Here is a 13,199-nt window from a genome sequence, read left to right on the forward strand (position 1 = left end):
AATGCAAGAATTATTGCACAATCAGCTTAACAGCTCATGGATTCGCATTGCTGACAAGAATAATATAAAACAAAATTGAAGATTTAACAAAGGAATGTCCAGGCTGGAATATCAGCAATATTATACAAAGGATAGATTTCTACTTACTTTAAAAATGACACACTGACTTGAGGAACAACCAAAAACCTGTTACTCATATAACTTTTGGCAATAGCATTCTTCAGAAAAGAAAATGCTGAAAGTGTCTTCTTTACTGTGAGAAGCAATCTATCCTTTTCTTAACACTGTTGAAAATTGAAGATCTATTAGAGGACTGTCATTTGGACTTTAGAAAGGTAAAGATACCAGACAGAGAGTTCTGATTTTTTACTTGATGGTGGTGGCAAGATTTAAGAAAAATGAAGACACTTTCTAGGATTTATTGACCCATGTTAGGAAATGAGAGGCTTAAAGTAGTAAATGAGTTTTGCTATTTTGGGAGCAAAATAACTGATGAGAGTCGAAGTAGAGAGGATATAAAATGTAGACTGGCAATGGCAAGGAAAGCATTTCTGAAGATGAGAAATTTTTTAACTTCAAGTATAGATTTAAGTGTCACGAAGTCGTTTCTGAAAGTATTTGTATGGAGTGTAGCCATCTATGGAAGTGAAACGTGCACGATAAACAGTTTAGACAAGAAGAGAATTGAAGCTTTCGAAATGTGGTGCTACAGAAGAATGCTGAAGATTAGATGGATAGCTCACATAACTAATGATGAGGTATTGAATAGAATTGGGAAGAAGAGGAGTTTGTGGCACAACTTGACTAGAAGAAGGGATCGGTTGGTAGGACATTTTCTGAGGCATCAAACACAACACAAAAAGCATTTGACAGTGTAAAATGTTGAAAGATGTTTGAAGAACTCTGATTAATTGACACACACTTTAGGGAAAGATGAATGTAGTATGCAATATCTACAAGAAGCAAGAGGGAACAATATAAATCAAAGACCAAGAGTGCTCCAATTAAAGAGGTCATAAGGCAAAGATGCAATCTTTCTCCCCTATTGTTCAACCTATGCAATGAAGAATGATGGAATTATAATAAAGTTTTAGAAGTGAATTTAGAATTCTGGGCGAAAGGGTATCAATGATAAAGTTCACTGATGACACTGTTATCCTCAATGAAAGTGACAAACCTGCTGAATACTGAATAGAATGTATGGTCTAATTAGAAAAGGATAAAGATTGAAAGTAAACCAAAGGAGGATGAAAGTAATAAGGTATATCAGAAATAAGATTAGCAATAAACTGAGAGAAAAACTGAGATAGCATAAGAGACAAAGTGAGAGAACACTGCTACTGTGGAAGCAATGTAGCACATGACAGGCCAAGCAAGGAGGATATAAGAAGCAGACTAGTTCAGGCAAAGAGGCCATTCTTCTATAAAATAAGCCTGATCATAACAAACATTTTAGGAAGAAATTTCTGAGAATGTACATGTCTGGAACACAGAATTGTAAGAAAGAGAATCACGGACTATGGGAAAACTGTAAAAGAAAACAACTGAGGCATTTGAGATGTATTGTTACAGAAAAATGCTGAAAATGAAGTTGATAGATAAGATAAGAAATGAAGTTACCCCACAGAATCAGCAAGAAAAGGAAGGAAAGGAATATATGGAAAACACTGACAAGAAGATTAGACAGAGTAATAGAAAATGTACTGAGACCCAGGGAATAACTTCCATGGAACTAGAGGGAGCCATAGAGTGCATAAACTGTAGGGAAAGACAGAGATTGGAATATATCCAACAAATAATTGAGAACATTAGGCCTAAGTGCTGCTCTGAAATGAAAAAGTTAGTGCAGGAGAGGAAGTCGTGATGGGCTGCATCAAACGAATCAGAAGACAAATGATTAAAAATGGGGAGTAGAAAATGGGAAGCAGAGATAATTTTGGTTTTCTCATCTCTTTTTCACTCATACTGTCTGTAAATGGCTGATCATAGATATCCAGAAATCAATTTATCTAATTTTCCTTTCATTCATGTACATGAAATTGCAATCCAGTGATAACTACCAAAAGTGCACAGAAATGCTGATTGCAAAATAAAAGGACATTTTGTATCCAATCAATGATAGCTAATGTGACAGCTTCTTATCATCCAGAAAATTTGTTTTGGCTGTCAACCCCTCTGCAGCTAAACCTCTGAAGCTTTGTTGACAAAATGAGAATCTACATTAAGAGAAACATAAATGAAAAAAAGAAGCATAAAGAAGATAAATTTGAGTGAAAGTGTAGATAGTATCCTAATAAATTAAGGATATTTAAATGCAAGAAACCACCAAGAAAGCAATAAAAATGACAGCAGCAGAATAGACAACTATTATTAAATTTGTTCACGAAGTCCCATATGTTGTGGTGTGTTGAAGATAATCTCATTTGTTCTATATGGTTACTGAAAGTAATTAGAATTTTTGTTGTAATACAGTAAATAACAAAGTATAAGTATTTTGTTGACATTTTATTTTCAAATGTACAGTATAATAATAAAAAACTTATTATTAAAACCTATGGCAGTGTTGTCAGATAATAATCACAATAATTAAATCAGTTTTCATTTAACACTAAAACTAAATATTTCACAATGCTGCACTTTTATTTTTGTCTAGTTGGTCGGAAGTAGTACGGCAGTTGCACATCTTAAATATATAGAGTTAAAAACACGTTAACTTACAAAACTAAAAGCTTAGCACCACATGTTTGATTTCACAAAGTACTGAATAGTACTAATGCAAGTATTATCAATTTCAAAAGTGTGAAGTTACTTTGTACCACACTTTACTCCAAACAAAAAGGCCAAACAGGATTGGAGCTTTCAAGGAGTATAGCTCCTTAGCCTTCTCTCAGTTCATCACACCTTTCATCCAGATCATCCTAAAGGAAAAGAAAATGTACTTATTTATTTCATTCCACATGAAGGACAGTTTATTAAGATTGATATGCTGACTGAAAGTGCCTTACCTGATCCAATTCAAGACATTTCCCCCATTCTACCAGGGAGATGGTGTGATCGTCGTTAACATCACAGCTGTCAAGGAAAGGTGCTATACAGTGCTCAAGAGCCATAAGTGGAGCACGGATTGGGAACAGCTCATGCCTTGACACACTCCTGCAGACAGACATAGATTTCAAAGTAAAAAAAATGTTCTCTAACCCATATTTCTCAATAAAAACTATGTTACTAAATAATACCATTACATGACTTATATGAGCAACCATTTTCCATAAGAGTTACAGAGGACTGTATTTTTTAACAGAATATGAAGGAACAGTGCAACAGGAAGTACATTGCTGAATCACAGAAGAAAAGATATTACTGCATTAAATTGGGAGTACATCTCTAATATGAAAGCCAGCCAAAATCGATTGAAATGCTGTTAGAATGACACAAGTTAAAATAACCATAGTTGCATGCTTTTAGTTCTCCATAACAATGCTGTGTTCCAAACAATCCCGTTGGAAGAACATCCGCAACTGCGCATTATAGCAGAGGTTGAAAATACCGCTTCAGTTGTAAATTACTTTATTTTCACATGACTGGTTTCAGACTGTTATAAGCCCATCGTCAGGGTTCGTAGCTGTGCTGTGGTTCCTGAGTGCCGCATGTACCAGGCGCGGTGTGCTGCCTATGAGTGCTCATAGGCAGCACACTGTGCCTGGTACATGCGGCACTCAGGAACCACAGCACAGCTACGAACCCTGACGATGGGCTTATAACAGTCTGAAACCAGTCATGTGAAAATAAAGTAATTTACAACTGAAGTGGTATTTTCATCTCTCCTATAATGCTGTATTCTGTGATGCAGTACAATCAAAAGAACTAGAGTGCCTACAATTTCTTGATCATTAGCCACTAATAGCATGATGTGTAAGGAATGGTGAAAGTGAGGTCTGCGAAGTTCATAAGCTACCACAGGGAGACAACCAGTGTTGGAGGCACAAGCAACCCTTCCTCATGCATGCAGTGTATGTGCTTTGGTACTATGTATGTGCTTTGCAGCAAGTATCAATACAAAAGTAGAGAAGACTCATCCTTCACTACAGATTGTAAACCACTCTGCCACTTATGACTGACCCAAAATTGTTCCCTTACTTTTTTTTAAGCAAAGGACCGACAGCACATTCAGTGTATAATCTCCTGACACCTGCCATTTCAGAAGTGGTAAGCTAACAATAAAATAGGTTTGACAAATAGTACAAAGAAGTTATAATTTCTCTTTCTCTCTCTCTCTCTCTCTCTCTCTCTCTCTCTCTCTCTCTCTCTCTCTCTCTCTGTGTGTGTGTGTGTGTGTGTGTGTGTGTGTGTGTGTGTGTGTGTGTGTGTGCGTGTGCGCGCACCTCTTTTTCCCAAAAGTGATGTTATATATTTCCCTCCTCTTCATAAATATTAGCAGAGTCACACATTACAGTTATACTGTGTCTCAAATCTATCATCTTCTCTAGTTTGCTGGACCAGTATTTGAATATGTCTTATGTAACCTGTCATATTTGTACAAAACAGTCTGCCTGCTTAGCTGCATGGTAACATGCTTGCCTCCCATGCAAGTGGGCCCAGGTGCGAGTCCCGGCCGGATTGGAGATTTTCTCCACTCATGGACTGGGTGTTATGTTGTCTTCATCACCAGCATGCAAGTCACCCAATGTGGCGTTGAATGAAATAAGACTTGCAATTGGCGGCTGAACTTCCCCAGATAGGGCCACCTGAACAATTTCTGCTCTAAATGAGTTTTGTCCCAGCTGTATGTCAGTGCTGTGTTGTCAGTTAATTTACAAAAATTTAGCATATTATATGAGGAAGTCCAGTTATGGCCATTATCCCTTAAATGTAATATCAATCACTTGTAATTTGTTTCATATGCTTCCTTCGTTCTTAGTTTTTCAAAGATACAAATTAAATATGGGATAAGGTAGGACATTATCTATGCAAATCACATTCGGTATGCATATAAAAACATCTGACAATTGCATATTAAATACTGAATATGAAGATAATTATGTCAATACTGAACCTACACTGTTGTTCAACAATTGCCAACTTACTTGCTGTTGGTAAGGTGAATGATGCTGAACATTCATGGTATATATTATTCCTGTACCTTAAAATCATCATATTAAAAATTGTTTCACATTAGAATGGTGTGATGAACCTTCATTGAATATTCCTACATATAAAAAAGACAAATCAACTGGTCTAGATCTGATAAAAACATGATGGGCTGGTTGAATTTGAAAACTAGAGCAACAAAAATGGGTAGTTCTTTTGCAGGAAGCAAACTGTAAGGCAAGAAAGGAAATAGGTTAAAAAGTAGTACAGACTGTGTAGTTGCAGAATGGTAGTGCAGTGTCTTGTATCAGGAGATACACACAAATTATTTGAAAGAGTTACAAGTAACAGTGATTCATTAGATACAGAAAGTGGATCCATTTTCTACTGACTTCATTTGTTCACATACTGATGAGTACTAGAATTAACTTCTGCAGGATTTTTTCCATCACTTCACCAAGTTACTTCTGGCAAATGCTGGGATGGGTCCTTCTGTAATGCCAAGACCAATTAACTGTCCCATACTTGTCATAGTAGACCTCTAAGTATGTAAATGACTGTACATATGAATGACTTTATTTTGTTATTCCTAAAGTGTAACATCAACAAGACATATCCAATAAGATTGTAAAAGTGATCTACAAATGATTAAAACCACCACCATCACTACTACTACTACTACTACTACTGCTGCTTTTTTTCATTTATGTATTATGTACTCCTGATTCAAGTCAACCTTTACATTTCTAAATCACTTCAGCTATTGAATTTAAAAAAAAAAAAAAAATACACTAGCTCCTCTCTGTTGATTTTGGTTATCTTGTGAAGTATCTTTTTATCAGTTGAGATGTCTTTCAGTGATCAAGGACATAAGTAAGTAACTGATCAAAGACCTAAGTCAGGCCACATCAGAGGCGAGGACACCCATGTAAGCAACCTTGTCCTATACCAATTCTGCTGCAAGCACTGCACAACTTTTTATGTTGGTATGACTACCAACCAGCTGTCCACTAGGATGAATGGCCACCACCAAACAGTTGGCAGGGACAAAGCTGACTACCCGGTGGCAAAACTTGCACCTAAGCATAACACGATCAGTTTCAGTGGCTGCTTCACAGCCTGGGCCATCTGGATCCTTTCCTCTATCACTAGCTTTTCTGAACTATGCAGATGAAGTGATCCTTGCAACACGTCCTTCACTCCCATTATCATCCTGGCCTTAATCTCCAGTAAGCCACTACCCCAAACCCTCCACCCAACAGTTTCCCCTTCCTCCATCGTGTCACTCCCTCCCAAATTCACGTGTTGACATCACCTTCAGTGTGCACTGTTCCCCACCGCCTAGGGCTAGCTCATGCACCTGCCACCCCTCCCACATTTGTAGCCAGCAAACTGGTGAACCACTAGCCACCCACACCCAACCCCTCTCCCTACCTCCCACCTCTCTCTTCCTCTACCCACCCCACCCAACACAAACCCCGCTACAACATAATCCACCTGCTGAATTGCAGAAATGTGCATCTAGCCGACACTATGTAGAGGCATAGATAGGTGAGTGAGTGTGTGTGTGTGTGTGTGTGTGTGTGTGTGTGTGTGCGTAGATAAAATCTAATGATGCTGTCCAAGTTCAGAAGTGCACTTGGTGATGGAGAATAAAATTATTTAAAAGCTGCGTGTGTTTAGTGGCAAATAGCTGATTCTTAAATTACTTATGTTTTGATACAGCCCAGGCTCCCTCAACACATCATCCAGTGACAAAAATATCTTTAATAATTAAAGCAGTGCCAGTTATGTATCTAGGAGACAGAAAAACTTATAAATGTTGTGTGTGAACTGTGTAGTTATTTCATATATGTAGAAAGAAGTGTTTCATTACTGTATAAAGAGCGAATCACATGATTATAGAGGACAGTACATGACCAAACTATGTGAGTTAAATTCTGTCACTCATTCTTACTCTACAGTGTGTTACTTATCTGTATAGCATTTATTTGTTTGTAGGTTAAAAAAAGAAAATAAAATAAAAGAGAGAGCAGAGGTGGTAATAAAAGCAGAGAGAGACAGAGGGAACGAAGACACTACTGGAGTGATGGAAGTCTCCTTCTGTATTTTAGTTAAGATGTTATCACAACAGAATAATTTTAATTCATTATTTTAAATTGTGAACCAAAAAATATTTAGCTGAAAAAATATATTTTACTGCAGCTAATGTGACTTTAGTGCTTGTATTCATGAAACAACGTGAATCAAATATTAATATTCTACCTGTCATGTGGGTGTCCATCCAAGTCACACCATTTCCAGATGGCAGCATTGGTCCATCGCCGGGTCATATTATTTTCAGCTTCGCGTTCCATTTCCAGGTAGTGAGGTGTCAGTTCACGACGGTCAGCCAAATCACGCATTATGTTGAAAAGCCAGTCACGCATTCGGCGTGGGAAGTCAGCCATTTCATCAGGTGTGCATTCCTATTTAACACAATTTTAGATACAATACTATTAATTATTTCAATCAAACCATGGGTTTTATGAAAAATCAGTTTTTTGCAGTCTATTCTGATAATTACATTATCTGTGTCATGGGGTTTCTGTCAATAGCTATGGTTTTCCAAGAATCATCCTTCCCATTGCTTCAGTTTCCTGAAGATTTGCAAAGATTGTCTTCTCTAACTTTGGAACTGATAGTCACCAAAATTATTCACACTGCCATCTGGGTTGGTCCAGAGCATGATGAAGGCACTGCGGTCACTTCTAAGCTCACATAACAACCATATCTGCAGTTGATCTTCAGATCTCTCCCACACAATGGCCTCCGAGTTCCTTGGATTACGAGTTTTAGTGTGCTCCTGTAATTCATGCTACTGGGAGGTAATTGTGTGGGAGAGATCTGTAGGTCAACTGCAGATGGTCGTTTCATGAACTCAGAATCATCCACGGTTACTTCATTGTGCTCTGGATCAACTGACATGGCAGTGCGAAGAAATTCAGTGACTGTCACCTCCAGAGTAAGAGTTGGCAAATCTCACAAAGCATCAGGAAACTGAAGTGATGGACAAATGATCCTCACAAAACCGAAGCTACTGATGGAAACTCCATCAGTCTGTTGTTATTTGTTTCAAGAAGAGTATATATTTTTCACTGTAGAACCATAAAGTAAACTCACAGGCATGTCTCTGCATTCACCATAATATTCAATGTGGACATGAGAGTATTCATCACCCCGGCAGCCATCCATGCCATGCTTGCACCAGCAACGCATCTGGTAGACCTCACAGTCTGAGCCCCAAGTCTCATTGTGATTGGAACACACCTGTTAACACATATTGTAAATAATTTGGGAACAAAGGAAACAACACATATTGTTAGGTGTACATTCATGCACTGTAAGAAAAATTTCATGAAACTGGTTGAGTGTCTCATAACACAGGCAGTATCCAGTCAGGTAAAGAATGATTTTGAGATGGCATATTAGTTTAAAAGGTACCGAAGTATACTAAAGATGTTTGAGTACTCTAGGTATTGTGATGAATTTCGAATCACACACAAGCAAATTGTTGCAACTTCCAGAAATATGCCACAAGAAAATAAAGCAATTTATTATCAAACTGGGAAAGAGCTGTGACAAATATTACAGGCAGATGTGACATATCAGTTAACTAGATAGAAGTTTGTGGAACAGGAACATGACAAACAGAAAAGGAGGAACGAGTCACATAATCACATAGAGGAAACCATATTCAGTGTCAAACATTTGGGCACTAGAACCAATATTTGTACAGTACATAAAAGTTTTATGATGGGAAAACGACACCATCTACTTGTGGAAACAACAGACAGGTCTCTTACTCAGAATACAGGATTAATGGCATGGCTGTCGTTGTTCCTGGAACACTGAGACTCATTAGCATTGCAGGTTCTAGATTTATCCATTCAACAGTGTCTTTTAAATCTGTGAATCAACAATAGAAGGTCCATCTTTCTGTTTACATAAGATCTGTAGATGCTCCAGCAGTGTGCTTTTATCAGTTCTCTGAGTATTTTGTATTTCAGTGTGTATGTAGTCTTGAGAAGGTCATTGAGCAACATAATGTGCTGATAAATTTCACTCTTAAAACGAAAGTTACATAAGAGTTCTACTAAATGTGTTTGTGTACTAGATCATTGTGGGTTTGAGCATGAAGCAAAATAATTGTTTGGCAGAGAATGGTCATGAATGTGTTACGATGTAGCTTCCTAGCTATCTGTAGTAGAACAACCATTGCTACAGTATGTAGTAAGTGAAATACTAATTTTAAATAGCATCTAATAATACCTTCCTGCGAGGATCCACTTCGACAGGACAGTCAGGAATACACACACAGTGCCCTTCTCCTTGTTCATTCACTTCACACACTTGACCAGCTCCGCAGTGCTTCTCTGCACAAGGATCTACACCAGGCAAGAGTAAGGAATTGTTACAAAACTATAGAGATATTATGCATGTATAAAAGTAAAAATAACTACTCAAGAGTGATTCTGTAGAGCAAAACTGTAAAATGTCACATGGAAAGTATTGTATATGAAAGCTTACATTTTAGTATCTCGGTTTCTGTCATTCATACACAAAACGTGATCAGACAAGTTAGAATTTGATATTTCATCATATAAAATTCATACCAATGGCTATGACTTCATTATCGTCTGGTTGCTGTGGCTCCTCTTCTTCCTCTTCTGGTGTCTTTTTTAAATCTTCATTCTCCTGTGCTTTTTCTTCTTCTTCTTCATCCTGTGCTAGTACTGAAAAAACATCACCGTCCTCTGCTCCTTGAATGGCTTCTGTTGTGGTAGTAGTTGTAGTGCGGACTCGCCGGTATTTCTTGTGTTTCCTCTAAAAATAATGAAAATTTTGTACATTGAGTCAATTAGTAATGGATTATTATATTTTATTAATGATAAACAAACAAAATAGATTCCAACTGGATCTCTCAAAACACCCTTCTGGACTTAATCTCTATTAGCATATCCCCACCCTCTTTTCTCAGTACACTTTTTATCACATACAATGTTTCCCTGATTCTTAATTGCACTATGCCTTTCTCTTCTTCACCCTAACCTATCTTTACTTCTCACTCCATCCTTATCATCTCTAGATGGAAGCTGACATTTTGCTTAACAATGTACTATGCCACAAGATTCCAAAGAATTGCATGACATGCTATCATTCATCCTTTTATTGGAATATTGTTCCCTGAGAAGAAAGATAAGTGAAGCAGAATGGAATGCACTGTTGTCATAACTAGAGCCACTTCTAGTACTCAGTGAGGTTTCCAGCGCCAACAGCAAAAGACGGGGGAATTTGTATAAAGACTGTCTGGAACAAAGCTTAGCCAAAGTAATAGAAGATAATTATGTTCTAATCATCAATGATGGGTCTCCTACCCTGGTATCTCTTACTCACAAAAGTGGCTCTGCTGTAGATCTCTCCTTATACTTGACACTAATTCCCAGTGTTTCTATCTGGTCGATACTGCATGACACATTAGGAATAGATCATGTCCCTGTTATTCTGACAATAGAAGTGATAGGAAGACTTGTGAAATTTGTTCCTAATGGCCTGTGGAACATCAGCAGAGCAAACTAACATTTCTTCCACAAAGCACTGAAGAATAAAATTGCTAAAGTACCAGAAAGAGGCCTTGTTGTTGTGGTCTTCAGTCCTGATACTGGTTTCATGCAGCTCTCCATGCTACTCTATCCTGTGCCTGTTGCTTCATCCCCCAGTACCCACTGCAGCCTACATCCTTCTGAATCTGCTTAGTGTAGTCATCTCTTGGTCTCATTCTATGATTTTTACCCTCCACACTGCCCTCCAATACTAAATTGGTGATCCCTTGATGCCTCAGAACATGTCCTACCAACCGATTCCTTCTTCTAGTCAAGTTGTGCCACAAACTCCTCTTCTCCCCAATTCTATTCAATACTTCCTCATTAGTTATGTGATCTACCCTTCTAATTTTCAGCATTCTTCTGTAGCATCACATTTCGAAAGCTTCTATTCTCTTCTTGTCCAAACTATTTATCGTCTATGTTTCACTTCCATACATGGCCACACTTCATACAATCACTTTCAGAAACGACTTCCTGACATTATACTCGATATTAACAAATTCCTCTTCTTCAGAAACGCTTTCCTTGCCATTGCCAGTCTACATTTTATATCCTCTCTACTTTGACCATCATCAGTTATTTTGCTCCCCAAATAGCAAAACTCCTTTACTACTTTAAGTGTCTCATTTCCTAATCTGATTCCCTCAGCATCACCCGACTTAATTCGACTACATGCCATTATCCTTGTTTTGCTTTTGTTGATGTTCATCTTATATCCTCCTTTCAAGACACTATCCATTCCGTTCAACTGCTCTTGTAAGCCATTTGCTGTCTCTGACAGAATTACAATGTCATCGGCGAACCTCAAAGTTTTTATTTCTTCTCCATGGATTTTAATACCTACTCTGAATTTTTCTTTTGTTTCCTTCACTGCTTGCTCAATATACAGATTGAATAACATCGGGGAGAGTTTACATCCCTGTCTCACTCCCTTCCCAACCACTGCCAAGAGGCCTAGTGCACATTATAGTCTATGCATTCCTAAAAGTATTAAATGAGGGAGTAGGCCTCTCTATTCCCAGAAACATTCTACTTTGTTACACGTTTGAAACTCCATATATGGTGCAATACAGAATGCTCTCAAGTCATTACCCACCACTGACCAGCCTGTAAGCGGTATAAGATCTCATATTGGGAAGATTATCTTCAATACCAGAAGATGGTATAAGATCTCATATTGGGACAATTATCTTCAATACCAGAAAATAGACGCTTAAACTAAGAGGCTTAAAAAAAAGTCTCAACTAGCTAAATTATTGTGAAAATATGAACAGAGATACAAAGAAATCTGGTGTATGAAATACAATAAGTAAATTCAGAAACCATAACAGCAATCTGGATTAGGGCAGTATGGAAGTCAACTTGGAAGTTATTCTTGGCAACTTGGCTGATGGCACTTCTACAAACCTTTAATGGTATCTGGATTGAAGAAACTCTTGTTCCTGACTTGATAACTCAAATAATTGTTCCAGTTTCCAAACAGAAAGCAACACATGCAAATTCAATGTTATACAGACCCACAGTGTTGTCAGCATGTATTGGAAAAATGCATGAAAGGCTTATTAAGGCTCATTTAGAGTGGTGGCTGGAATCCGAGAATTTACATTCAGAAAACCAATTTGCATTTTGAAAGGGTAAAGGGATCCTGTAGTCTGAAATTCTTTGGGCATCAAGAATAGGCAACATCTTACAGTAGCCTTCATTGCCATTAAGAGTGCATATGAAAATTTCAAATTCTGATTCTACTACAAAAATTAAGCAATATGGGATTTCAAAAGATTCTGTGTTTGGCATTCAAACCTTTCTAGAGCACAGAACTATATATGTAAAATTCCACAATAAATTACTGAGCCCTCATACAATGTCGTCATGAGCACTGTCTCAAGGCTCAATTCTCAGCCCTCTTCTATTTTTAATACAGACATGAGATAATGCACACTATCATATCACCAGGCCTGTATGGTAAGTACATGATTATGGCTTTTCTCTACCCATGAACATCTTTAATCTCTTGTCCTACTTTTAGACTAGGTAATTTACAGATTAACCCACTGGTTGGATGTTAACAGCCCAACAGTTTCAACTGAGAAAACTGGTGTAGTTAACTTCAGTTGTAAAGGGATATGATCAACCAGCTCAGGCATTTTATATAGGAGGTATCTCCTTCACACTGATGACGAAATTAAAAATTTTAGGTATGGTATCTGACATGTGCTTCACATGGGCTGATCACATATTACCCGTAACCAAGAAAATAAGAAACAATATTAACACAATAAGTTGAAGATGTCAATAAGATCTGTTCCTGGAGCTTGGTGAAGTGCAGGTCCAACATTTTTTTGATAGTGTACAAGGGTGTCGTCCACTCAGGTATTGATTGTGGAGCTTTTCATATCACAATGCTGCTAAACGTGCACTTCATGAACGTGACGCAGTACAATTTCAATGACAGTGAAATGCTTTGAA

The 13,199-nt window shown here is 37.7% G+C and overlaps 1 protein-coding gene across 1 annotated transcript in view; it reads right to left on the reverse strand.

Annotated features, from left to right (window-relative positions):
* Positions 1-2,486: 2,486 nt before the first annotated feature.
* LOC124780500 (SPARC) overlaps positions 2,487-13,199 on the reverse strand; it is a 99,555-nt gene continuing 88,842 nt past the window's right edge. The window contains exons 3-8 of the mRNA XM_047253784.1: positions 9,744-9,954; positions 9,400-9,515; positions 8,251-8,397; positions 7,354-7,556; positions 3,006-3,153; positions 2,487-2,918 (exon numbers count right to left, since the gene is read on the reverse strand). Of these exons, the coding sequence (XP_047109740.1) occupies positions 2,877-2,918; positions 3,006-3,153; positions 7,354-7,556; positions 8,251-8,397; positions 9,400-9,515; positions 9,744-9,954 (867 nt within the window). The 3' untranslated portion in view covers positions 2,487-2,876. The remainder of the gene's footprint in view (positions 2,919-3,005; positions 3,154-7,353; positions 7,557-8,250; positions 8,398-9,399; positions 9,516-9,743; positions 9,955-13,199) is intronic.

The sequence above is a fragment of the Schistocerca piceifrons genome, chromosome 1 (assembly GCF_021461385.2).
Source record: "Schistocerca piceifrons isolate TAMUIC-IGC-003096 chromosome 1, iqSchPice1.1, whole genome shotgun sequence".
In the NCBI taxonomy this organism is placed as follows: Eukaryota; Metazoa; Arthropoda; class Insecta; order Orthoptera; family Acrididae; genus Schistocerca; species Schistocerca piceifrons.